The sequence below is a fragment of the Mastacembelus armatus genome, chromosome 8 (genome assembly GCF_900324485.2).
Source record: "Mastacembelus armatus chromosome 8, fMasArm1.2, whole genome shotgun sequence".
NCBI classification, from domain to species: domain Eukaryota; kingdom Metazoa; phylum Chordata; class Actinopteri; order Synbranchiformes; family Mastacembelidae; genus Mastacembelus; species Mastacembelus armatus.
In genome coordinates this window covers 15,328,748-15,356,456 of record NC_046640.1, presented here as the reverse complement: position 1 = coordinate 15,356,456, position 27,709 = coordinate 15,328,748, and the positions used below count along the sequence as shown (strand labels likewise).

The 27,709-nt window shown below is 40.1% G+C and overlaps 4 protein-coding genes across 5 annotated transcripts; all 4 read left to right on the top strand.

The window, feature by feature from the left end:
- The first annotated feature begins 226 nt into the window (after positions 1-226).
- On the top strand, positions 227-7,746 carry LOC113141097 (cytochrome P450 2K1-like). The gene is made up of 9 exons (XM_026325317.1): positions 227-510; positions 646-808; positions 5,324-5,473; positions 5,751-5,911; positions 6,098-6,277; positions 6,375-6,516; positions 6,746-6,930; positions 7,045-7,186; positions 7,282-7,746. The coding sequence occupies exons 1-9, from the start codon at positions 301-303 to the stop codon at positions 7,464-7,466; spliced, it is 1,518 nt and encodes a 505-aa protein (XP_026181102.1). The 5' UTR covers positions 227-300; the 3' UTR covers positions 7,467-7,746.
- Positions 7,747-10,010: 2,264 nt separating this feature from the next.
- Positions 10,011-15,945, top strand: LOC113140774 (cytochrome P450 2K1-like). 2 transcript variants are annotated; one of them, XM_026324766.1, is made up of 11 exons: positions 10,011-10,196; positions 10,353-10,515; positions 10,592-10,741; positions 11,034-11,194; positions 11,754-11,933; positions 12,031-12,130; positions 12,742-12,743; positions 13,745-13,784; positions 13,876-14,060; positions 14,145-14,286; positions 15,758-15,945. In XM_026324766.1, the coding sequence occupies exons 1-11, from the start codon at positions 10,011-10,013 to the stop codon at positions 15,943-15,945; spliced, it is 1,497 nt and encodes a 498-aa protein (XP_026180551.1). The 2 variants fall into 2 exon arrangements, with proteins under 2 accessions (XP_026180551.1, XP_026180550.1); XM_026324765.1 differs by lacking the exon at positions 12,742-12,743 and having other exon boundaries at positions 12,031-12,121; positions 13,734-13,784.
- An 891-nt stretch (positions 15,946-16,836) lies between these two features.
- On the top strand, positions 16,837-21,259 carry LOC113141598 (cytochrome P450 2K1-like). The gene is made up of 9 exons (XM_026326115.1): positions 16,837-17,130; positions 17,267-17,429; positions 18,286-18,435; positions 18,643-18,803; positions 18,993-19,172; positions 19,270-19,411; positions 19,641-19,825; positions 19,940-20,081; positions 20,177-21,259. The coding sequence occupies exons 1-9, from the start codon at positions 16,921-16,923 to the stop codon at positions 20,359-20,361; spliced, it is 1,518 nt and encodes a 505-aa protein (XP_026181900.1). The 5' UTR covers positions 16,837-16,920; the 3' UTR covers positions 20,362-21,259.
- Positions 21,260-21,544: 285 nt separating this feature from the next.
- Positions 21,545-27,018, top strand: LOC113140606 (cytochrome P450 2K1-like). The gene is made up of 9 exons (XM_026324512.1): positions 21,545-21,730; positions 21,887-22,049; positions 22,126-22,275; positions 22,570-22,730; positions 23,290-23,469; positions 23,567-23,657; positions 25,270-25,320; positions 25,412-25,532; positions 26,817-27,018. The coding sequence occupies exons 1-9, from the start codon at positions 21,545-21,547 to the stop codon at positions 27,016-27,018; spliced, it is 1,305 nt and encodes a 434-aa protein (XP_026180297.1).
- The last annotated feature ends 691 nt before the right edge of the window (positions 27,019-27,709 follow it).

The window sequence follows — 27,709 nt, the reverse complement described above, 5'->3', positions numbered from 1 at the left end:
AAAAAGTAATGTTGTGCTGCTTTCGGGTGTGTAGACACCGTGGCCTCCTCGGCAGCAGAACAATGATGTATTATCTCAGCTATTGCATATGGAAGCAGATTTGAACACTGACTGCTGATTAATAAACATGGTGAGAAGGGATGGATGTTGGCATGTTGGCATGTAAAGACATGTCGAGAGGGTGTAACTTTCTTACATGCGGAAAGAGGGTGAGGAGGTGATTAGTAAGTCTACACTTGAGACACCACTGTCAGTGGTCAAGTTTCATATTGACTTGCTGTCAGAACACCAACAGAGAAAATGGCTTTTATGGATGACCTTGTTTTATTCCTCTTCTCCAGTCCCACCACAGTGTTGGGGTCTATTGCTGCATTGCTTGTCCTTTATGTTGTTTTTAGGAGTTTCACCTCAGAGGAAACAGGGAATGAGCCTCCAGGACCCAGACCTCTGCCTGTGATTGGCAACTTGTTACAGCTTGATCTCAAGAGACCCTACAAAACCCTCTGTGAGGTGAGTTTAGCTCCTTATCCCCAACAAATCTGTTTCATTGCATCTTATTTAAATGTCATTGGACCTATACATTTTTGGGATCATGTTTTTACATTAAATCTGACCTACTGGACTGTGTTTTTATAATGTATTCAGCTTTCCAAGAAGTATGGGTCTGTGTTTACGGTTTACTTTGGACCCAATAAAGTGGTGGTCCTGAGTGGATACAAGGCAGTGAAAGAAGCCCTGATCAACCATGCGGAAGAGTTTGGAGATCGACATGTTGCGCCTATATTTTATGATATTAATCAGGGACATGGTATGACTTTCCTTTACAGAAGTTTTCAACTGTTCAATATTACACCTTTTTCTTGTTTTAGTGCAACCTGTTAATGTCTTTTTTGGATATATTTGATGAGTATATACTAATTTGTCATCATATACACTGTACAGTGGCTTCAGATCTCCTGGCTTTTTGCACTTTATTGTGTCCATTTGTACCCATCATAGTGTCTGGAGATAAACTCTTCCAAACCCAAAATATTCCATTCATTTTTGTAGAAGGACAAATGTCTTGCAAGCAGATTGGTATCACAGCACCCTGGTGTTACATGATACTCCTTGACAAGATGTCTCCCCTGTCTATATTTCTCCATGTCGATACTGCAATAAATTCATTGATGGTTTTCCCACTTAGTGGGTGGTTAAATGGCCTATGATTGTTTTTGTATTGGTCTATTTACAGTTTATGCAAGTGACTGTTGGCCCATTTATTAAAAGTCAAACACAGGTGTCTCCTGAAGCATTTAGCCAGTCTTGGCTTTACTTTAGCCCGTCAAGCTAAATGCTTCAGCGCTAGTGTGTCATGTAATTGTTTTTTGGCCCTTTCTAAACTGTTTCCAGTCAATCCAGTCTGCCACAGATGGCCTCCAGTAGGCAAGATTAAACTTTTAAATAAATTTGCAAAATAATCTTTGTCATATCAGTTCCAGGGTATATACTGATGGCAAAATGTCAATTTTAAAATGGAATTTACCACATAATAATGTGCAAAAGGTAAATGATTCTTTCTGAAGCCACTATAGTGATCACTAGAGTGATTGTTCATATTGGAACTTGTGACACGTCACTCCACCGGTCTGAACTGACTAAAAAGGATTTTATCTCTCTCCTCCACCTCCTAAGCAACTGTGGTAAGACTATTTTCATGTCTGGTCCCATCCCCACGTTTGGAAGAGGCTCTGGCCGCTTCAGTAGAATCCTCAGTCTCAACAGTTGGATCAAGTCTGTCTCCCTGTCCTACAATCTCCAATTCATTGACAACTTCAACCTCTTCTGGAACCGACCTGCCTTCTTTGCAGGAGATGGTCTGCATCCTAACCGCCTGGGCTCCCATATACTTTCCACCAACATTCAACATGCAGTTCACTGTACCCCACACACTAACACTGGACAATCTGTCCATTCTGTCCCACATGCCTGACTATCTGACTCCATACTACCAATCCCCTCCATCTGGTCATCCTCCCGACCTCAGCCTAGAAAATCAGGTATACGCCAGATCAACCACTCTGTACTAGCTAACATCCCCAGAAACATGGACTCGACACCTTTCCACAACACTCATTTTGGGCTTCTTAACGTTCGCTCCCTCTCTCAAAAAGCATCCCTCATCTTTGACATTATTCTTAAACACAATCTCGACATCCTGTGCTTAACTGAAACCTGGCAGCAGCCCAACGACTTCACTGAACTTAATCAATCTATTCCTCCTGGCTTCACATATCTCACCCATCCACGCCTCTCGGGACGCGGTGGCGGCCTCGCCATACTGTACAACCTTAAATACAAAATATCCATCCACCCCACTATCACCTTCCAGTCCTTTGAAGCTCTCATAGCACGTATTCATGGTCACACACCAACCTTCTTGGCCACTATCTACCGCCCACCAAAACCTAACCCGACCTTCTTGGACGAACTGTCTGACCTCTTAGCTGACCTCATCTCTCTGTCAGCCAACATAATTCTTCTTGGTGATTTTAACATCCACTTCGACAATCCCAACAACACCGCTACAAAAGACCTAATTTCCTGTCTGGACAGCTTTGGGCTCCAACAATACATCACCTCCCCAACACATTCTCTAGGCCACACCCTCGACTTAGTCTGCTGCTCTGGCGTCACAGTTCAGTCATGTTCTACCCTCGACACCTTCTTCTCCGACCACAAACTAGTCTGCTTTAACTCCAAACTACCTCTCTTCAAAACCCACCTCTCCCGCACCATCACCTTCCGTAACTTAAAGAACATCGACCTCCCCTCCTTCACTGCTGCTCTCAACAACCTTTCATGTACTAATTACACACCGTCCCTCTCCAACATGTTATCCAATTTCAACTGTGAGCTACGAAATCTACTCAACACCTTCGCCCCACTCAAAACTAGATCTGTATCCTTTACGCACTCTGCTCCATGGTACACACCCGAACTCCGCCTCCTCAAAACCCAAGCCCGCCGCCTTGAACGTCTCTTCAAAAAAACCGGTTCATCCACCCACAAGGACTTATACCTAAACCACATACTGAAGTACAAGCAAACCATTACTCAAACAAAATCTGACTTCTATGCCTCGCTTATTGTATCCGCCTCTGGCTCCACGCGTTCCCTCTTCTCCACTGTCAAAAATTTATTGGGCCCTCCCGATACTCCTCTCTTCCCTTCACTCTCCACCACCTTGTGCAATAACTTCCTGGATTTCTTCTCATCAAAAATCGAAAATATACACCAGCAATTTCCCCCCATCTGTGACACTGCGAACTGCCTCCACTGTACCCTTCCCTCTCTACCAGTATCCTCCCTGCTTTCGAGTTTTATCATTCCACCCACCACGGTTATCTCTTCCCTGATCCTCAAATCCAAACCCTCAACCTGCAAACTTGACCCCCTACCAACCAACCTCGTCAAGCTCTGTCTCCCCTCTCTCCTTCCTCATCTTACCCACATTATTCACACTTCCCTCAGTTCTGGCATCGTACCCCCATCACTCAAGACAGCCATCATCTCACCAATTCTAAAAAAACCTGGTCTCGATCCTGCCGACCTTAACAACTTCCGCCCTATCTCCAATCTCCCGTTCCTCTCCAAAATCCTGGAAAAAGTTGTTCACCACCAGGTCCATACCCACCTTTCCGCCAATAGCCTATACGAACACTTTCAATCTGGTTTCCGCCAACTTCACAGCACTGAAACTGCCCTGGTCAAAATCACCAACGACCTCCTAGTAGCCGCAGACTCTGGCCTTGTCTCCATCCTCATCCTCCTTGACCTAACTGCAGCTTTTGACACCATCTCACACAATATTCTCCTCCATCGCCTTGCTTCCATCGGCATAGCCGGCTCGGTCCTCTCATGGTTCACCTCCTACCTATCTGACCGCACCCAGTCCGTCCATCTCCAGAACTTCCACTCCCAGCCCTCTACTGTCAGTTGTGGCGTGCCTCAGGGCTCTGTCCTGGGGCCCCTCCTCTTTATTATTTATCTCCTTCCTCTCGGAAATATCCTTAGGCTACATAACATCAATTTCCACTGTTATGCAGACGACACCCAGCTCTACCTCTCTGCTGCTCCATCTTCTACCCTCCCCCCTCCCTCCCTCCTTACCTGCTTACATAATATCAAATCCTGGTTCACCCATAACTTTTTGAAACTCAACCCTGACAAAACTGAAATTCTCCTCGTGGGCACCAGATCCACCCTTTCTAAAACCAGCACCTTCTCCATTCAAATTGACAACAATACTGTCCCCCCCTCCCCCCAAGTTAAAAGCCTGGGTGTCATCCTAGACGGTACTCTCTCCTTCACTCAGCATATCAATACCACTACCCGGTCGGCCTACTCCCATCTCCGTAACATAAACCGCATCCGTTCCTCACTCACCACCGATAGCACGGCAATACTCATTAACGCCTTTGTCACCTCTCGTTTGGATTACTGTAACTCACTCCTCACTGGTCTACCTCTCAAATCACTTCGCAAACTTCAACTTGTCCAGAACTCTGCTGCCCGAATCATCACCAGAACTCCATCCTCACATCATATCACCCCTGTCCTTAAACAACTTCACTGGCTCCCTGTGTCCTTCCGTATAAACTATAAAATCCTCCTTCTCACCTACAAAGCCCTCCACTCTATTGCCCCACCATACATCACTGAACTACTTCATATCTATTCTCCGCCTCGTCCTCTCCGCTCCTCCAGTTCCACTCTCCTCTGCACCCCTACAGCGCGCCTGGCCACCATGGGCGCTAGATCCTTCAGCCACACTGCGCCCCGCCTTTGGAACATTCTCCCTCATCGCATCCGGTCGTCTCCGGACTTATCAACTTTTAAATCATCACTCAAAACATATCTGTTCCGTATAGCGTTTTCCACCTAACTCTCTTAACTTCTCAAAGCAGCCCGTGATGTCCTACCACCCTCTGCCTATTTCATATTGTCTCATACTGTTTCATATTTGTTGTTCTGTCATCTGGGTTTCTGTATTTCAATTTACTTGTACTGTACTTCGCCCACTTCCTAGATAATCCACGCTTTTGCCTTTACATTCTCTCCCGCCGTTTATGTATTCTTGTTACTGTTGTTTTAATGCACTCTATGTATATCATGCTGTATGCTTCCTTTTCTATCTGTAAGGTGACCTTGAGACTTTGAAAGGCGCCATGAAATAAAATGTATTATTATTATTATTATATATGGTAATAATATATATGCTAACAATATATTCACACTGAACTTGTATATATGTATTTTAACTTGCATGTGATGTATATAGGAATAGTGTTTGCCAATGGAGAATCATGGAAAGAGATGAGACGGTTTGCCATCACCACCCTCAGAGATTTTGGGATGGGCAAGAGAATAGCTGAGGATAAAATCTTAGAGGAATGCATCCATCTGATCCAGATATTTGAAAAGCATGAAGGTATAGAGTTGATACAACACATGAAAACAACTAAACTTTTATATTACTGCTCACATTTCTTTCACAAGGGCTGTTATGATCAGGACACCCAGTTATCAAATAGAAAGATGTTCTGTTCAACCCATCACATACTTTATAGTTGTTTATTTATGTAGTCAATGTAATTCACAGTGAAGCTTGTTTTAATAGTAGAAGATTGCAGTTTAATGTACAGTGTGTACTAACTTACAACTGTAGTTACCTTCTCCTGGATGCAGTTTCTCATGTCTTTTTGCAGGTAAACCAGTTGATACAACACGCCCATTGAATTACGCTACATCCAATATTATCTCTTCTATCGTGTATGGAAGCAGATTCGAATACACTGACCCCCGATTCCAAAACATGGTGAGAAGAGCCAATGAAATCATACGCGTCACAGGGTCTGCATCAATCCAGGTAAATATTATTTAATAAGAAGACTAACAATGGTAATATTATTGCAGACAGAGATTCTAAGGATTTGAAAACCACATTAAAATGTCCTGTTAAGTGTGTACGTTTAATTTATAAAACCTACATGGTTTGTTGTTTGGTGCACATTCATCTTTATTAAACAATGTTCTTTTTACTGATGTGGTACAGGTTTACAACATGTTTCCCCAACTGGTTGGCTGGGTAAAAAACCGGCAGCTGGTATTAAGAAATGTTGAAATGAATAGTAGAGATGTTAAGGATTTAATCAATAATCTGAGAGAGACACTTAACGCTCACATATGCAGGGGGCTGGTGGACTGTTTTTTGACTCGGAAGCAGAAAGACGAGGTAAAGTGTCATGTTTTATATTTTCCATCTGAACATTGTTGATCAGCAATGTTGCTTTCCTGTATTTCTAATGTTCTTCGGGTGTTCTTCCTCCTAGGACTCTTGTATCATGGACAGTCACTACAATGAGAAAAATCTGATATTTACTGTGACCAACCTGTTTGGTGCTGGCACTGATACCACAGCAGCTACACTGAGATGGGGTTTGCTGCTTATGGCCAAATATCCACATATACAGGGTAAGAACATCTGTACACACAGAGTCAGATGAGAACACATGTAGCTGTGGAGATGTAGGTCACACGTCAAGTTTGAAGAATTGGAAGGGAGGTGCTATAGAGCAGGATGAACAATTGTTCAAACAATATTTAAATGATACAGACATATAAAGGTTCTCGAAAAAATAAAGACCTTTGTAATATTTGAATGATCAACAAAGAATGTTCATTGCTTGTTCTGTGTCTGCAGACCAGGTCCAGGAGGAGCTGACCACGGTGGTCGGAAACCGTCAGATCCATGTAGATGACCGGAAAAACCTTCCTTACACTGATGCTGTCATCCATGAGACACAGAGACTGGCTAACATTGTCCCCATGGCCATTCCTCACAAAACCAGCAGAGATGTCACGTTTCAGGGCCACTTTATCAAAAAGGTTAACTTTTGTCAGTACTGCTCCACAAGATTATTTGGGAAATGTTTTTGTGGTTTTATCCAATTGTCCAAGTGTCATTGTGAGACTTTAGCTGTTCTGTTGTCTTGACTACAGGGGACTACAGTGTTTCCTCTTCTTACTTCTGTCCTCTATGATGAGAGCGAATGGGAGACCCCACACACTTTCAACCCTTCTCACTTCCTTGATAAGGATGGTAAATTTTGCCGTAGAGATGCTTTCATCCCCTTTTCTGCAGGTATAAAGTCTTTGTTGTATTTTTTAGTCTTTTAGGCAGATATAATTAGCATTTGTGCAGACATAATCCAGTTTTGCAACATTTTGTCTTTGCAGGTCGCAGAGTGTGTCTGGGAGAGAGTTTGGCAAAGATGGAGCTCTTCCTTTTCTTCACCTCTCTCCTCCAGCATTTTCGCTTCACTCCTCCACCTGGAGTCACGGAGGATGAACTGGATCTGACACCAGCTGTTGGCTTCACGCTCAATCCTTCTCCTCATGAGTTGTGTGCTGTCAGTCGCTAATGAGAAAGAGAGCTGGAGCAGCAATGTTATTCCTTCACTATCCACCATTATTTTGTATTTGCATTTTCATAGGTTGTCTCTCTAACGTAATGCTACTTAATTCAATTCAATTCAATTGTATTTGTATAGCCCCAAATCACAATACAATCATCTCAAGACACTTGAGTTGTAAAAGAGGATACTCAGGTGATTACATTGTAAAGAAAAGATGATTTCATAAGCAAAATATTTCTGATTAACTGCTGCAGTGGTTGACATTCATTTTCTAACTTGAAGGCTATTTAGGTTTTTGTATAGGCTGCAGTTTGTTCAGTCACTGCAGCCCAGTTCATCCAGGACTTATCAAAAAATAAAGTAATCATTCTGCTTACATTAACAATAGATGTGTAAATGTCTTTCAGAGTGTGGATACAGTTGGTAAGGCTGATGTGCAGAGAGTCCTTGCCCAGTTTTTGTGACATTCCTGTTTGCACACAAGGCAAATATAAAATTTCAGAAATGTTTTGTTGAGAAAATAATGAAAATGAGATGGTTGCTTAATCAGGACTAAGACCTGGTAGTACTTTGACTGTAGGCCTAAAGGCAACTGACACATAAGATACTTTTATGGTTTTATCAGATAAGGTCATGTTACAAAGACTTTGTATTTTATATTAACCTTAACATTTTTTATATTAAGAATATAATAGTTATGAATATGAATGTTTCTTATTATTCTGTTGTGAATATGTTGGATAGACATTAGAAATGACAAGTTTTAAATATAAGGATGGCTGTTCCACTTTACCTGAAAACATTGCCTGAGTGAGAGAGGTGGTTGTGTTATGTCTGAAGGTCTGTCGTCTCTTGAAAAATGTCTTTAGCCAATAAAATAAAATGCAATAAAAATGTTAACTTCACATAATTTCAGTAAGTTAGCAGTTTTTTTGAAAGTCTACTGAAGCATCTACCAAAAAGTGTCCCTTCTACCTGAATTCACTCAACCTGTTGATTGTGCAATGACCACCAAAGGCAGTGCACTAGAATTTGAGCAAAATTATTTAAGAAAATGTAGAAATGTTTAGAGTCAATCATGAAAATCACTTGCCTCATTCATTTTCAAACCAGACTCAGGTTTAAGGATATAATTATATTATATAAGCCTTAGTTATAACGTTTCAGTCTGTTTTGTCAGGTTGCACAATCTGGCTGCAATTTAAGGAAAACATTTTATGACTTCATTCATAAAATTAAATGATATTTTCAGTTTATTGCCCTGTCCTGATAAAATTGGCTGTATCTCATCTGGGTTGTAAAAGGCATCCTACGTGTTTTAACAATGTTCAGCTAATGACTTACTGATCCAAGAACTCAGAATCTTTCCAATCCTTCCAATCTGACATATTGAAAATTTGAAGCGCTTCAATGATTAGGGTTACTGATGGGATGAGATTTTGATAAAATCTAACAAACTGTCTTCTCTAACAAATTTAAAGATCAGCATTGTAGATACATTATTTCTGATTGCAGCTTTAGTCTTTGTCAAGTGTAGCCCACAGAACAGCTTTGTGTTGTGTTTGTCTCCTGCAGACAAAGCAGGAGAACAGGTTTCTATGTTCACCAGTATAAGCTTTTAAATGCGCTGTACCCCTTAATGGTTCAATTACCATTTGTATGTCTTTGTTTTCACTTGCTGCTTAGAAATTCATGCCTGCACTTTCCAAACTTTGCATTTGAATCACATGTACAGTTTTCCATGATCTGTGATTGGCTGGCACATGAGCTCATTCACACCTACTCAAGAGAGGAGAAACATGTCGTTAGTATGATTCAGGATGTGACTGGCCAAGGTCTTTCTGTAAGGAGGTACTGTTGGGATTAAATAAAGGCCTGTTTGATGATTACAACACAAATGAATCAGTTGCAATATAAATGAATCAGTTTAGGTTATAGTATGACAAAGTGAGTGTAAAAGGTCAAAGGGGATTTAGAGAAGTAGAGTATTATATAGCAGTAGTTGTAGATGCAACAGGATGTTGTTTGTGTTGTGTGAGTTGTGTGTCTCGGTATCAGGGACAACGCCCAACGTCGCTGGAAGAGACACGACAGCAGTTGGGAAATTCCTCAGCATGGACCAATCAGCGCGAAGGAGAAACTTGAGACCTTGCATACCATTCTCAATGTATAGAATACTGGGTCGAGGGAGAGTCAGGCAGTCAGACTTCATAAACTGACAGAGAATGCTGTTGGTGGTAGGGACAGTCTGACCCAGAGCTCTGCAATGCTTTATTCAGTGAATGTTTAAAAAATATGATCAATTGGACCGAGAATATCTTCTCCAGCATCATCGATTAAACGAACCCGTGGAATAGAGGATTTGAATGCTTGTTCCTACAGTACCAACTCTTGGTTGATAGATCCGCCCAAATGCAAACTTCCATATATCTGCACAAATTTGAAACCAAGACATAATAGAAAGCTGTGGCTGCCTCGCAGGTTCCTTTGATTTGAGTGAAGAGCTCTTCAGACTCCCAGTGAGGGCAGCTGTCAGGTGTCTGTACGATCATGTTGGAAGTTCTTTTCCAGTCCTCCCTATTTTGGGCCACCTTGTGCCTTCTCGTCTTCCTCTTTCTTCACTCCAACTTCAGCTCCAAAAAAAAGAGGAGGGAGCCTCCAGGTCCCAAACCTCTTGTCCTGCTTGGTAACCTGCTTCATGTGGATTTGAAGAGACTCGACAGCTCGCTCTTTGATGTGAGAAATGTGTTGTCTGTCTTTCTATTGCTCTGACAGGAACGTATTGATTTTTATTTGAGTATATAAGTTACATACACAAACATGTTCATTGTGCTTCAGTAATTTTTTATCTGGTGCTGTGACTCACACTTTTACCTGCCTCTATGTTTTTAGCTGTCCAAAAAATATGGCCCAGTGTTCACAGTCTACTTTGGACTTAAGAAGGTGGTGGTCCTGGCAGGATACAGGACCGTCAAGCAGGCTCTGGTAAACCATGCCGAAGAGTTTGGAGACAGAGAGGTCACACCCGTATTTCATGATTTCAGCAAAGAATTTGGTAAGAAAATGTTTTGGGAGTTTTCTTTGATTTGTTTTTGTGCTCATTAAAGCAGGTCGACCACTTTTGTTTCCAGGCATACTATTTTCCAACGGTGAGAGGTGGAAAGAAATGAGGCGCTTTGCTCTAACGACACTGAGAGATTTTGGGATGGGCAAGAGGTTAAGTGAAGGGAAAATCATTGAGGAATGTCACTACCTGATTGAAGAATTTGAAAAACAAGAAGGTAACATAAAGTACTACACAGATTTATATACACATCAGCACCCATGGGTACAAAGCCAATAATTTCAATTTAACAGTTGAGTTATTTACCCAAATTAAACAGTACATGGTAAAATAATTATACAGAAGTCTAATACATTCTAATTTATGTAAAACTTTAATTGTAGGATTTGTTACTGATTGATGATAATAACTGCACTAATTAAAAAAACACTAACACTGGGTCAAAACATTTGTTGTTAACTCATATGTAGTTTTTGTCAAACTCATGTCCACAACTCTGTTTCTTCCAGGTAAAGCTTTCAACAACGCCAAGATAATTGATTACGCAGCCTCAAACATAATATCAGTGATCATGTTTGGAAAGCGGTTTGAATACCAAGACCCCGCATTTCAAGCTATGATGAAAAGAAACCGGGAGTCCATCCATCTGACTGGAACAACATCCATCCTGGTACTGTAAACAGGACATGACTATATCAAAAAAATGTACATTCCTCTGTATATTAAGAACATGTTAACCTATGGCTTAGGAAATTAAATATACTGCTGTGATAGTCCATTAAATTGTAAAGCTTTATTTTACAGAGCCAAACTGAATTAATACTTTCATGAAGTTAATGTATACATTTTTACAATTTGGCCAAACATTTAATATAATATTCAAGTACAAGCACCAGAAATTCATTCAATGCTGTGCACTGACACCTCACAGCAATAAGGTTCCATTCCTATTCGAGCCCGGGAATTTTCTGTGTGGAGTTTGTATGTTTTGTGGGTTTTCTCTGGGTGCTCTGGCTTCCTCCCACACTCTACAGACATTCAGATTGGGTTTAGGATGACTCTGAATTACCTGTGGGTGGAAGTGTTTGTCTGTCTTTTAGTGTCAACCCTGTAAAAGACTAGTGATCTGTCCAGGGTGCAGCCCGTCTCTGGCCTAGTGTGAGCTGTGAGTTCATGGCTCTCACAAATGTTGAATTTTACAGTTTGTTTTGTATTTTGCGTTATTACAGATTTACAACCTGTTTCCTTGGCTGGGCCCTTGTATTAAAAAGTGGAGGTATTTGATGAAGCTTGCGGAGGACGGCAAAGAGCAAATTATAGGCATAATAGAGGATCTGAAGCAGACTCAGAACCCTGAGTTGTGCAGATACTTTGTTGATGCATTCCTGACCCGTAAGCAAAATCTGGAGGTAAGGTACTGAACTCCAGTGAATCCACATGTAGACTGAAATTACCAATAGATCAAACACTCATTAAGTGTTATCTGTTTTCTGTGTGATTCAATAGGAGTCTGACATCAAGAATTTACACTACCATGATGACAACCTGCTCTACAGTGTGATGAATTTAATTGCAGCTGGATCTGACACCACAGGAACTACAGTGGGTACGGAAAGTATTCAGACCCCTTTAAATTTTTCACTCTTTGTGTCATTGCAGCCATTTGCCAAAATCAAAAAAGTTCATTTTATTTCTCATTAATGTACACTCAGCACCCCATCTTGACAGAAAAAAACAGAAATGTAGAAATTTTTGCAAATTTATTAAAAAAGAAAAACTGAAATATCACATGGTCATAAGTATTCAGACCCTTTGCAGTGACACTCATATTTAACTCACATGCTGTCCATTTCTTCTGATTCTCCTTGAGATGGTTCTGCTCCTTCATTGGAGTCTAGCTGTGTTTAATTAAACTGATTGGACTTGATTAGGAAAGGCACACACCTGTCTATATAAGACCTTACAGCTCACAGTGCATGTCAGAGCAAATGAGAATCATGAGGTCGATGGAACTGCCCAAGGAGCTCAGAGACAGAATTGTGGCAAGTCACAGATCTGGCCAAGGTTACAAAAGAATTTCTGCAGCACTCAAGGTTCCTAAGAGCACAGTGGCCTCCATAATCCTCAAATGGAAAAAGTTTGGGATGACCAGAACTCTTCCTAGACCTGGCCGTCCAGCCAAACTGAGCAATTGTGGGAGAAGAGCCTTGGTGAGAGAGGTAAAGAAGAACCCAAAGATCACTGTGGCTGAACTCCAGAGATGCAGTAGGGAGATGGGAGAAAGTTCCACAAAGTCAACTATCACTGCAGGCGCTTTATGGCAGAGTGGCCCGACGGAAGCATCTCCTCAGTGCATGAAAACCCGCATAGAGTTTGCCAAAAAACACATGAAGGACTCCCAGACTATGAGAAATAAGATTCTCTGGTCTGATGAGACCAAGATTGAACTTTTTGGCGTTAATTCTAAGCGGTATGTGTGGAGAAAACCAAGCACTGCTCATCACCTGCCCAATACAATCCCTACAGTGAAACATGGTGGTGGGAGCATCATGTTGTGGGGGTGTTTTTCAGCTGCAGGGACAGGACGACTGGTTGCAATTGAAGGAAAGATGAATGTGGCCAAGTACAGAGATATCCTGGAAGAAAAGCTCTTCCAGAGTGCTCAGGACCTCAGACTGGGCTGAAGGTTCACCTTTCAACAGGACAGTGAACCTAAGCACACAGCTAAAATAACAAAGGTGGCTTCAGAACAACTCTGTGACCGTTCTTGACTGGCCCAGCCAGAACCCTGACCTAAACCCAATTGAGCATCCCTGGAGAGACCTGAAAATGGCTGTCCACCAACGTTCACCATCCAACCTGACAGAACTGGAGAGGATCTGCAAGGAAGAATGGCAGAGGATCCCCAAATCCAGGTGTGAAAAACTTGATGCATCATTCTCAAGAAGACTCATGGCTGTACTAGCTCAAAAGGGTGCTTCTACTCAATACTGAGCACAGGGTCTGAATACTTATGACCATGTGATATTTCAGTTTTTCTTTTTTAATAAATTTGCAAAAATTTCTACATTTCTGTTTTTTTCTGTCAAGATGGGGTGCTGAGTGTACATTAATGAGAAATAAAATGAACTTTTTTGATTTTGGCAAATGGCTGCAATGACACAAAGAGTGAAAAATTTAAAGGGGTCTGAATACTTTCCGTACCCACTGTACCATTCAGTGGTGTCTACTTTTCATGGCCAAGTACCCTCATATTCAAGGTGCCAAAAACATGCCAGAATGGTCGTCTCAGATAACACGAACTCTGAGTTACATGTTTTTCAAATTAAATTCTTATTTTTGTGCAATCAGATAAAGTTCAGGAGGAGCTGAACAGGGTGGTTGGAAGCCGTCAGGTCCAAGTAGAGGACAGGAAGAACCTCCCGTACACTGATGCTGTCATCCACGAGACACAGAGAATGGGAAACATTGTCCCCATGGCCCTTCCACACAAAACCAGCCAAGATGTCACGTTCCAAGGATACTTCATCGAAAAGGTCAGAGGACTGTTGGATGTGTTCCTCCTTGTAAAGTGTTTGTTCGAAAACCTATAAGTTATAATTTTCCTCTTTTGCATACAGGGGACTACAGTGTTTCCTCTTCTTACCTCTGTACTGTTTGATGAGAGCGAGTGGGAGACCCCAAACACTTTTAACCCTTCTCACTTCCTGGATAGAGAGGGCAGGTTTATCAGGAGTGATGTCTTCATGCCCTTCTCAGCAGGTATAACTTTTTTAGGCTTTTGTTCTTTTACACTGCAAAAACACGTCCTCTTAATACTAGAAAAATACACTTGTTTTGAGAAGAAACAGACTAAGAACAAGTCAGATTGTCTGTAAGTGCAGCAAGTGACTTTTACTTGATAAGATTTCTTGATATAAGAAAAAAAATCTAGGCCTTATAAAATAAAATACATCTTAAATCAAGTGAAAAAACACTTACTCTAGGCAATGAATTTAGACAAAACTAAAAACTAGAGTATAACTGCTTCTTCAGTTTGTTTGCTTCTGAATTTGAGTAAATAATTCTTAAAGTCAGCACACAGATTATATTTCTCATTTCAGGAGTAATTAGTTCTGAAAGTTATTTTGCTGGATATGCATGTAAAATCACTCGCTTTTGGATTCATAAACTTACCAAGAAAGAAAAGAAATATCTACTTAAAATAAGTTTAACCCTTTGACTTGCCTTGCAACCGCGTGGTTGACCTTTTTTTTCACCGCCATATTGTTGTAAAACTATCTTGGGCTGTTTATCCTCATTCACTTCATTGAGCACTGTATGTAACACCGATTATATCCTGTGGGTGGCGCTGCTGTAGTGAAATATTATTGTCTGAAAGCTGTTCAAAAAGCCAAAAGTGGCTGGATCCTGCACATCTCCTCAGGAATGACAAGGACTACATGTGAAAGTTGAGGTAAGAAAAATATACATGATACAGCTTCAATATTTATATTGTATGAATCTGTACAATTGTGTAAACATTTTGATAATGATATGTCGAAATACTCAGTTTGCAATACGCAGTTTGACTCATACATAACCACTCAGAGCTAAGTAGACAGGTAAATTTAGGAATCTCCTGTGAACATCTGTTAAGAGATGTATTACTGTTGTATTCTTGTATTTGCTGTAGTAATGTAATAGTAACCATGATGTTTCTTTCTTTTTGTCTTTCAGGAATAATGGACTGTCACACATTTTATGGGCATAGTATCAGGCACACATTGGGCATTGTTGGTTGATATATGATAATATATTGCATTGGTTTTTAAACCAATTTAAAAAACATTTTAAAAAGTTATGAAACATATTTGTTAAATAAATGAAATGTTATTTTAACAAATTCTACTCTCTGTGATGTCTTATATAAACCAGCAGGTGGACCAAAATTACCCTAAATGGGCAGGTCAACTGGTTGGTTGACTTGCATATCTGCTTCCTGATTGAGTAATCTGACAAACAAAACCTGAGAGGTTGCTAAATGAAGAGGCAGCAACACAATTTTACTAATAAATATTGTTTTGCAAATGTATTTCTTAGTGTGGAAGTCAAAGGGTTAATAATCTTGCACATTGAGCTGTTGAATAGTGTATAATTCACAAAAAACAAGATCAGTAAAATTCCACAACTTTTGCAGTGTACTTCATGGATTTCACTGTTGCCCACACGTGACCCAGTTTGTGTTTTGCAGGTCGCAGGATGTGTATTGGAGAGAGTCTGGCCAGAATGGAGCTCTTCCTCTTCATCACCTCCCTCCTCCAGCGCTTTCGTTTCACTCCTCCACCTGGAGTTTCAGAGGATGAACTGGATGTGACACCACTTGTGGGTTTCACCCTCACTCCTTTGCCTCACAAACTGCGTGCTGTTAGTCGCCAGTGAGAATTGGAGCCATTATTGTGGCTGAAAATAAGCTTCTCTGGTTGAGACCTGTCTCTTGTGCAGTAGGTCATTGCAATCTGGTCTGCAGATCAGAGAGCGATATGGTGGCCTGATTAGAAAACAACTCGTGATTCCCTAAATATTTTTGCCTTTACTCATGCTGGCGCGTTTACTTGCACTTTGATAAGTGTTTTGATTCATTATATAACTTCTTATTTGTAGTGCACCAAAGAAATGTAATCTTCTTTTTTCACTGAAATCATGTACAATCTTTAAAGACCTACTTCTTTGTAATAATAAATTGTACATTATTAATAGCTAGATATTCATTTACTGTATGAAATAATACCAAATAAACAGTTTTAATGATATCAATAAATAGCCAAACCTATTGATAGCTATGGACAGAATATAAGACAACAAACCCTGGACATATAAATGTATAGTAAAAAACACAGAAACAAAACCCCCAAAACAAAACAAGAAACCCTTCCTACATTGGCCAACATTTGAATCCCTGAACAAAGTGTTTCAAAATGTTTCATGTTTCTTTGTTGTTGCTTCAGTTGTTTTCCATCTTTTTGCAGCCAGTGATTAATGATTAAACTCTTTGGTGAACACTGCACATAAACACATTTAATTACTGTGTCTGTATACATTAAGAGAGGGTGTGTAAAAAAGTAATGTTGTGCTGCTTTCGGGTGTGTAGACACCGTGGCCTCCTCGGCAGCAGAACAATGATGTATTATCTCAGCTATTGCATATGGAAGCAGATTTGAACACTGACTGCTGATTAATAAACATGGTGAGAAGGGATGGATGTTGGCATGTTGGCATGTAAAGACATGTCGAGAGGGTGTAACTTTCTTACATGCGGAAAGAGGATGAACATGTGATTAGTAAGTCTACACTTGAGACACCACTGTCAGTGATCAAGTTTCATATTGACTTGCTGTCAGAACACCAACAGAGAAAATGGCTTTTATGGATGACCTTGTTTTATTCCTCTTCTCCAGTCCCACCACAGTGTTGGGGTCTATTGCTGCATTGCTTGTCCTTTATGTTGTTTTTAGGAGTTTCACCTCAGAGGAAACAGGGAATGAGCCTCCAGGACCCAGACCTCTGCCTGTGATTGGCAACTTGTTACAGCTTGATCTCAAGAGACCCTTCAAAACCCTCTGTGAGGTGAGTTTAGCTCCTTATCCCCAACAAATCTGTTTCATTGCATCTTATTTAAATGTCATTGGACCTATACCTATTTTGGGATCATGTTTTTACATTAAATCTGACCTACTGGACTGTGTTTTTATAATGTATTCAGCTTTCCAAGAAGTATGGGTCTGTGTTTACGGTTTACTTTGGACCCAATAAAGTGGTGGTCCTGAGTGGATACAAGGCAGTGAAAGAAGCCCTGATCAACCATGCGGAAGAGTTTGGAGATCGACATGTTGCGCCTATATTTTATGATATTAATCAGGGACATGGTATGACTTTCCTTTACAGAAGTTTTCAACTGTTCAATATTACACCTTTTTCTTGTTTTAGTGCAACCTGTTAATGTCTTTTTTGGATATATTTGATGAGTATATACTAATTTGTCATCATATACACTGTACAGTGGCTTCAGATCTCCTGGCTTTTTGCACTTTATTGTGTCCATTTGTACCCATCATAGTGTCTGGAGATAAACTCTTCCAAACCCAAAATATTCCATTCATTTTTGTAGAAGGACAAATGTCTTGCAAGCAGATTGGTATCACAGCACCCTGGTGTGTTACATGATACTCCTTGACAAGATGTCTCCCCTGTCTATATTTCTCCATGTCGATACTGCAATAAATTCATTGATGGTTTTCCCACTTAGTGGGTGGTTAAATGGCCTATGATTGTTTTTGCATTGGTCTATTTACAGTTTATGCAAGTGACTGTTGGCCCATTTATTAAAAGTCAAACACAGGTGTGTGTTACCCTGAGGCATTTAGCCAGTCTTGGCTTTACTTTAGCCCGTCAGGCTAAATGCTTCAGCGCTAGTGTGTCATGTAATTGTTTTTTTTTGGCCCTTTCTAAACTGTTTCCAGTCAATCCAGTCTGCCACAGATGGCCTCCAGTGGGCAAGATTAAACTTTTAAATAAATTTGCAAAATAATCTTTGTCATATCAGTTCCAGGGTATATACTGATGGCAAAATGTCAATTTTAAAATGGAATTTACCACATAATAATGTGCAAAAGGTAATTGATTCTTTCTGAAGCCACTATATATGGTAATAATATATATGCTAACAATATATTCACACTGAACTTGTATATATGTATTTTAACTTGCATGTGATGTATATAGGAATATTGTTTGCCAATGGAGAATCATGGAAACAGATGAGACGGTTTGCCATCACCACCCTCAGAGATTTTGGGATGGGCAAGAGAATAGCTGAGGATAAAATCTTAGAGGAATGCATCCATCTGATCCAGATATTTGAAAAGCATGAAGGTATAGAGTTGATACAAGACATGAAAACAACTAAACATTTATATTACTGCTCACATTTCTTTCACAAGGGCTGTTATGATCAGGACACCCAGTTATCAAATAGAAAGATGTTTTAATAGTAGAAGATTGCAGTTTAATGTACAGTGTGTACTAACTTACAACTGTAGTTACCTTCTCCTGGATGCAGTTTCTCATGTCTTTTTGCAGGTAAACCAGTTGATACAACACGCCCATTGAATTACGCTGCATCCAATATTATCTCTTCTATCGTGTATGGAAGCAGATTCGAATACACTGACCCCCGATTCCAAAACATGGTGAGAAGAGCCAATGAAAACATATGCGTTTTAGGGTCTGCATCAATCCAGGTAAATATTATTTAATAAGAAGACTAACAATGGGAATATTATTGCAGACAGAGATTCCAAGGCTTTGAAAAACCACATTAAAATTTCCTGTTAAGTGTGTACATGTTTAATTTATAAAGTCTACATGGTTTGTTGTTTGGTGCACATTCATCTTTATTAAACAATGTTCTTTTTACTGATGTGGTACAGGTTTACAACATGTTTCCCCAACTGGTTGGCTGGGTAAAAAACCGGCAGCTGGTATTAAGAAATATTGAAACGAATAGTAGAGATGTTAAGGATTTAATCAATAATCTGAGAGAGACACTTAACGCTCACATATGCAGGGGGCTGGTGGACTGTTTTTTGACTCGGAAGCAGAAAGATGAGGTAAAGTGTCATGTTTTATATTTTCCATCTGAACATTGTTGATCAGCAATGTTGCTTTCCTGTATTTCTAATGTTCTTCGGGTGTTCTTCCTCCTAGGACTCTTGTACCATGGACAGTCACTACAATGAGAAAAATCTGATATTTACTGTGACCGACCTGTTTGGTGCTGGCACTGATACCACAGCAGCTACACTGAGATGGGGTTTGCTGCTTATGGCCAAATATCCACATATACAGGGTAAGAACATCTGTACACACAGAGTCAGATGAGAACACATGTAGCTGTGGAGATGTGGGTCACACGTCAAGTTTGAAGAATTGGAAGGGAGGTGCTATAGAGCAGGATGAACAATTGTTCAAGCAATATTTAAATGATACAGACATATAAAGGTTCTCGAAAAAATAAAGACCTTTGTAATATTTGAATGATCAACAAAGAATGTTCATTGCTTGTTCTGTGTCTGCAGACCAGGTCCAGGAGGAGCTGACCACGGTGGTCGGAAACCGTCAGATCCGTGTAGATGACCGGAAAAACCTTCCTTACACTGATGCTGTCATCCATGAGACACAGAGACTGGCTAACATTGTCCCCATGGCCGTTCCTCACAAAACCAGCAGAGATGTCATGTTTCAGGGCCACTTTATCAAAAAGGTTAACTTTTGTCAGTACTGCTCCAGATGATTATTTGGGAAATGTTTTTGTGGTTTTATCCAACTGTCCAAGTGTCATTGTGAGACTTTAGCTGTTCTGTTGTCTTGACTACAGGGGACTACAGTGTTTCCTCTTCTTACTTCTGTCCTCTATGATGAGAGCGAATGGGAGACCCCACACACTTTCAACCCTTCTCACTTCCTTGATAAGGATGGTAAATTTTGCCGTAGAGATGCTTTCATCCCCTTTTCTGCAGGTATAAAGTCTTTGTTGTATTTTTTAGTCTTTTAGGCAGATATTATTAGCATTTGTGCAGACATAATCCAGTTTTGCAACATTTTGTCTTTGCAGGTCGCAGAGTGTGTCTGGGAGAGAGTTTGGCAAAGATGGAGCTCTTCCTTTTCTTCACCTCTCTCCTCCAGCATTTTCGCTTCACTCCTCCACCTGGAGTCACGGAGGATGAACTGGATCTGACACCAGCTGTTGGCTTCACGCTCACCCCTTCTCCTCATGAGTTGTGTGCTGTCAGTCGCTAATGAGAAAGAGAGCTGGAGCAGCAATGTTATTCCTTCATTATATACCATTATTTTGTATTTGCATTTTCATAGGTTGTCTCTCTAACGTAATGCTACTTAATTCAAGTCAATTCAATTGTATTTGTATAGCCCCAAATCACAATGCAATCATCTCAAGACACTTGAGTTGTAAAAGAGGATACTCAGGTGATTACATTGTAAAGAAAAGATGATTTCATAAGCAAAATATTTCTGATTAACTGCTGCAGTGGTTGACATTCATTTCCTAACTTGAAGGCTATTTAGGTTTTTGTATAGGCTGCAGTTTGTTCAGTCACTGCAGCCCAGTTCATCCAGGACTTATCAAAAAATAAAGTAATCATTCTGCTTACATTAACAATAGATGTGTAAATGTCTTTCAGAGTGTGGATACAGTTGGTAAGGCTGATGTGCAGAGAGTCCTTGCCCAGTTTTTGTGACATTCCTGTTTGCACACAAGGCAAATATAAAATTTCTGAAATGTTTTGTTGAGAAAATAATGAAAATGAGATGGTTGCTTAATCAGGACTAAGACCTGGTAGTACTTTGACTGTAGGCCTAAAGGCAACTGACACATAAGATACTTTTATGGTTTTATCAGATAAGGTCATGTTACAAAGACTTTGTATTTTATATTAACCTTAACATTTTTTATATTAACAATATAATAGTTATGAGTATGAATGTTTCTTATTATTCTGTTGTGAATATCTTGGATAGACATTAGAAATGACAAGTTTTAAATACAAGGATGGCTGTTCCACTTTACCTGAAAACATTGCCTGAGTGAGAGAGGTGGTTGTGTTATGTCTGAAGGTCTGGCGTCTCTTGAAAAATGTCTTTAGCCAATAAAATTTAAAGATCAGCATTGTAGCTACATTATTTCTGATTGCGGCTTTAGTTTTTGTCAAGTGTAGCCCACAGAACAGCTTTGTGCTGTGTTTGCCTCCTGCAGACAAAGCAGGAGAACAGGTTTCTATGTTCACCAGTATAAGCTTTTAAATGCGCTGTTGATAGTTCTGCCCAAATGCAAACTCCCATATATCTGCACAAATTTGAAACCAAGACATAATAGAAAGCTGTGGCTGCCTCGCAGGTTCCTTTGATTTGAGTGAAGAGCTCTTCAGACTCCCAGTGAGGGCAGCTGTCAGGTGTCTGTACGATCATGTTGGAAGTTCTTTTCCAGTCCTCCCTATTTTGGGCCACCTTGTGCCTTCTCGTCTTCCTCTTTCTTCACTCCAACTTCAGCTCCAAAAAAAAGAGGAGGGAGCCTCCAGGTCCCAAACCTCTTGTCCTGCTTGGTAACCTGCTTCATGTGGATTTGAAGAGACTCGACAGCTCGCTCTTTGATGTGAGAAATGTGTTGTCTGTCTTTCTATTGCTCTGACAGGAACGTACTGATTTTTATTTGAGTATATAAGTTACATACACAAACATGTTCATTGTGCTTCAGTAATTTTTTATCTGGTGCTGTGACTCACACTTTTACCTGCCTCTATGTTTTTAGCTGTCCAAAAAATATGGCCCAGTGTTCACAGTCTACTTTGGACTTAAGAAGGTGGTGGTCCTGGCAGGATACAGGACCGTCAAGCAGGCTCTGGTAAACCATGCCGAAGAGTTTGGAGACAGAGAGGTCACACCCGTATTTCATGATTTCAGCAAAGAATTTGGTAAGAAAATGTTTTGGGAGTTTTCTTTGATTTGTTTTTGTGCTCATTAAAGCAGGTCGACCACTTTTGTTTCCAGGCATACTATTTTCCAACGGTGAGAGGTGGAAAGAAATGAGGCGCTTTGCTCTAACGACACTGAGAGATTTTGGGATGGGCAAGAGGTTAAGTGAAGGGAAAATCATTGAGGAATGTCACTACCTGATTGAAGAATTTGAAAAACAAGAAGGTAACATAAAGTACTACACAGATTTATATACACATCAGCACCCATGGGTACAACGCCAATAATTCAAATTTAACAGCAGAGTAATTTACCAAAATTAAACAGTACATGGTAAAATAATTATACAGAAGTCTAATACATTCTAATCTATGTAAAACTTTAATTGTAGGATTTGTTACTGATTGATGATAATAACTGCACTAGTTTAATAAAAACACTAACACTGGGTCAAAACATTTGTTGTTAATTCATATGTAGTTTTTGTCAAACTCATGTCCACAACTCTGTTTCTTCCAGGTAAAGCTTTCAGCAACGCCAAGATAATTGATTACGCAGCCTCAAACATAATATCAGTGATCATGTTTGGAAAGCGGTTTGAATACCAAGACCCCGCATTTCAAGCTATGATGAAAAGAAACCGGGAGTCCATCCATCTGACTGGAACAACATCCATCCTGGTACTGTAAACAGGACATGACTATATCAAAAAAATGTACATTCCTCTGTATATTAAGAACATGTTTACCTATGGCTTAGGAAATTAAATATACTGCTGTGATAGTCCATTAAATTGTAAAGCTTTATTTTACAGAGCCAAACTGAATTAATACTTTCATGAAGTTAATGTATACATTTTTACAATTTGGCCAAACATTTAATATAATATTCAAGTACAAGCACCAGAAATTCATTCAATGCTGTGCACTGACACCTCACAGCAATAAGGTTCCATTCCTATTCGAGCCCGGGAATTTTCTGTGTGGAGTTTGTATGTTTTGTGGGTTTTCTCTGGGTGCTCTGGCTTCCTCCCACACTCTACAGACATTCAGATTGGGTTTAGGATGACTCTGAATTACCTGTGGGTGGAAGTGTTTGTCTGTCTTTTAGTGTCAACCCTGTAAAAGACTAGTGATCTGTCCAGGGTGCAGCCCGTCTCTGGCCTAGTGTGAGCTGTGAGTTCATGGCTCTCACAAATGTTGAATTTTACAGTTTGTTTTGTATTTTGCGTTATTACAGATTTACAACCTGTTTCCTTGGCTGGGCCCTTGTATTAAAAAGTGGAGGTATTTGATGAAGCTTGCGGAGGACGGCAAAGAGCAAATTATAGGCATAATAGAGGATCTGAAGCAGACTCAGAACCCTGAGTTGTGCAGATACTTTGTTGATGCATTCCTGACCCGTAAGCAAAATCTGGAGGTAAGGTACTGAACTCCAGTGAATCCACATGTAGACTGAAATTACCAATAGATCAAACACTCATTAAGTGTTATCTGTTTTCTGTGTGATTCAATAGGAGTCTGACATCAAGAATTTACACTACCATGATGACAACCTGCTCTACAGTGTGATGAATTTAATTGCAGCTGGATCTGACACCACAGGAACTACAGTGGGTACGGAAAGTATTCAGACCCCTTTAAATTTTTCACTCTTTGTGTCATTGCAGCCATTTGCCAAAATCAAAAAAGTTCATTTTATTTCTCATTAATGTACACTCAGCACCCCATCTTGACAGAAAAAAACAGAAATGTAGAAATTTTTGCAAATTTATTAAAAAAGAAAAACTGAAATATCACATGGTCATAAGTATTCAGACCCTTTGCAGTGACACTCATATTTAACTCACATGCTGTCCATTTCTTCTGATTCTCCTTGAGATGGTTCTGCTCCTTCATTGGAGTCTAGCTGTGTTTAATTAAACTGATTGGACTTGATTAGGAAAGGCACACACCTGTCTATATAAGACCTTACAGCTCACAGTGCATGTCAGAGCAAATGAGAATCATGAGGTCGATGGAACTGCCCAAGGAGCTCAGAGACAGAATTGTGGCAAGTCACAGATCTGGCCAAGGTTACAAAAGAATTTCTGCAGCACTCAAGGTTCCTAAGAGCACAGTGGCCTCCATAATCCTCAAATGGAAAAAGTTTGGGATGACCAGAACTCTTCCTAGACCTGGCCGTCCAGCCAAACTGAGCAATTGTGGGAGAAGAGCCTTGGTGAGAGAGGTAAAGAAGAACCCAAAGATCACTGTGGCTGAGCTCCAGAGATGCAGTAGGGAGATGGGAGAAAGTTCCACAAAGTCAACTATCACTGCAGGCGCTTTATGGCAGAGTGGCCCGACGGAAGCATCTCCTCAGTGCATGAAAACCCGCATAGAGTTTGCCAAAAAACACATGAAGGACTCCCAGACTATGAGAAATAAGATTCTCTGGTCTGATGAGACCAAGATTGAACTTTTTGGCGTTAATTCTAAGCGGTATGTGTGGAGAAAACCAAGCACTGCTCATCACCTGCCCAATACAATCCCTACAGTGAAACATGGTGGTGGGAGCATCATGTTGTGGGGGTGTTTTTCAGCTGCAGGGACAGGACGACTGGTTGCAATTGAAGGAAAGATGAATGTGGCCAAGTACAGAGATATCCTGGAAGAAAAGCTCTTCCAGAGTGCTCAGGACCTCAGACTGGGCTGAAGGTTCACCTTTCAACAGGACAGTGAACCTAAGCACACAGCTAAAATAACAAAGGTGGCTTCAGAACAACTCTGTGACCGTTCTTGACTGGCCCAGCCAGAACCCTGACCTAAACCCAATTGAGCATCCCTGGAGAGACCTGAAAATGGCTGTCCACCAACGTTCACCATCCAACCTGACAGAACTGGAGAGGATCTGCAAGGAAGAATGGCAGAGGATCCCCAAATCCAGGTGTGAAAAACTTGATGCATCATTCTCAAGAAGACTCATGGCTGTACTAGCTCAAAAGGGTGCTTCTACTCAATACTGAGCACAGGGTCTGAATACTTATGACCATGTGATATTTCAGTTTTTCTTTTTTAATAAATTTGCAAAAATTTCTACATTTCTGTTTTTTTCTGTCAAGATGGGGTGCTGAGTGTACATTAATGAGAAATAAAATGAACTTTTTTGATTTTGGCAAATGGCTGCAATGACACAAAGAGTGAAAAATTTAAAGGGGTCTGAATACTTTCCGTACCCACTGTACCATTCAGTGGTGTCTACTTTTCATGGCCAAGTACCCTCATATTCAAGGTGCCAAAAACATGCCAGAATGGTCGTCTCAGATAACACGAACTCTGAGTTACATGTTTTTCAAATTAAATTCTTATTTTTGTGCAATCAGATAAAGTTCAGGAGGAGCTGAACAGGGTGGTTGGAAGCCGTCAGGTCCAAGTAGAGGACAGGAAGAACCTCCCGTACACTGATGCTGTCATCCACGAGACACAGAGAATGGGAAACATTAGGCCTTATAAAATAAAATACATCTTAAATCAAGTGAAAAAACACTTACTCTAGGCAATGAATTTAGACAAAACTAAAAACTAGAGTATAACTGCTTCTTCAGTTTGTTTGCTTCTGAATTTGAGTAAATAATTCTTAAAGTCAGCACACAGATTATATTTCTCATTTCAGGAGTAATTAGTTCTGAAAGTTATTTTGCTGGATATGCATGTAAAATCACTCGCTTTTGGATTCACAAACTTACCAAGAAAGAAAAGAAATATCTACTTAAAATAAGTTTAACCCTTTGACTTGCCTTGCAACCGCGTGGTTGACCTTTTTTTTCACCGCCATATTGTTGTAAAACTATCTTGGGCTGTTTATCCTCATTCACTTCATTGAGCACTGTATGTAACACCGATTATATCCTGTGGGTGGCGCTGCTGTAGTGAAATATTATTGTCTGAAAGCTGTTCAAAAAGCCAAAAGTGGCTGGATCCTGCACATCTCCTCAGGAATGACAAGGACTACATGTGAAAGTTGAGGTAAGAAAAATATACATGATACAGCTTCAATATTTATATTGTGTGAATCTGTACAATTGTGTAAACATTTTGATAATGATATGTCGAAATACTCAGTTTGCAATACGCAGTTTGACTCATACATAACCACTCAGAGCTAAGTAGACAGGTAAATTTAGGAATCTCCTGTGAACATCTGTTAAGAGATGTATTACTGTTGTATTCTTGTATTTGCTGTAGTAATGTAATAGTAACCATGATGTTTCTTTCTTTTTGTCTTTCAGGAATAATGGACTGTCACACATTTTATGGGCATAGTATCAGGCACACATTGGGCATTGTTGGTTGATATATGATAATATATTGCATTGGTTTTTAAACCAATTTAAAAAACATTTTAAAAAGTTATGAAACATATTTGTTAAATAAATGAAATGTTATTTTAACAAATTCTACTCTCTGTGATGTCTTATATAAACCAGCAGGTGGACCAAAATTACCCTAAATGGGCAGGTCAACTGGCTGGTTGACTTGTATATCTGCTTCCTGATTCTGAATCCGACAAACAAAACCTGAGAGGTTGCTAAATGAAGAGGCAGCAACACAATTTTACTAATAAATATTGTTTTGCAAATGTATTTCTTAGTGTGGAAGTCAAAGGGTTAATAATCTTGCACATTGAGCTGTTGAATAGTGTATAATTCACAAAAAACAAGATCAGTAAAATTCCACAACTTTTGCAGTGTACTTCATGGATTTCACTGTTGCCCACACGTGACCCAGTTTGTGTTTTGCAGGTCGCAGGATGTGTATTGGAGAGAGTCTGGCCAGAATGGAGCTCTTCCTCTTCATCACCTCCCTCCTCCAGCGCTTTCGTTTCACTCCTCCACCTGGAGTTTCAGAGGATGAACTGGATGTGACACCACTTGTGGGTTTCACCCTCACTCCTTTGCCTCACAAACTGCGTGCTGTTAGTCGCCAGTGAGAATTGGAGCCATTATTGTGGCTGAAAATAAGCTTCTCTGGTTGAGACCTGTCTCTTGTGCAGTAGGTCATTGCAATCTGGTCTGCAGATCAGAGAGCGATATGGTGGCCTGATTAGAAAACAACTCGTGATTCCCTAAATATTTTTGCCTTTACTCATGCTGGCGCGTTTACTTGCACTTTGATAAGTGTTTTGATTCATTATATAACTTCTTATTTGTAGTGCACCAAAGAAATGTAATCTTCTTTTTTCACTGAAATCATGTACAGTCTTTAAAGACCTACTTCTTTGTAATAATAAATTGTACATTATTAATAGCTACATATTCATTTACTGTATGAAATAATACCAAATAAACAGTTTTAATGATATCAATAAATAGCCAAACCTATTGATAGCTATGGACAGAATATAAGACAACAAACCCTGGACATATAAATGTATAGTAAAAAACACAGAAACAAAACCCCCAAAACAAAACAAGAAACCCTTCCTACATTGGCCAACATTTGAATCCCTGAACAAAGTGTTTCAAAATGTGTCATGTTTCTTTGTTGTTGCACATGAAGTGTGCCAGGCCAACAGTCCTTTTGCGTATGTTTTAGCTGTTGCACCTTTTCCCCTTTACATGTGTTTCGGCTGGTGCACCTTGTACCCTTTATGTGTGTTTTGGCTGGTGCACCATGTCCCC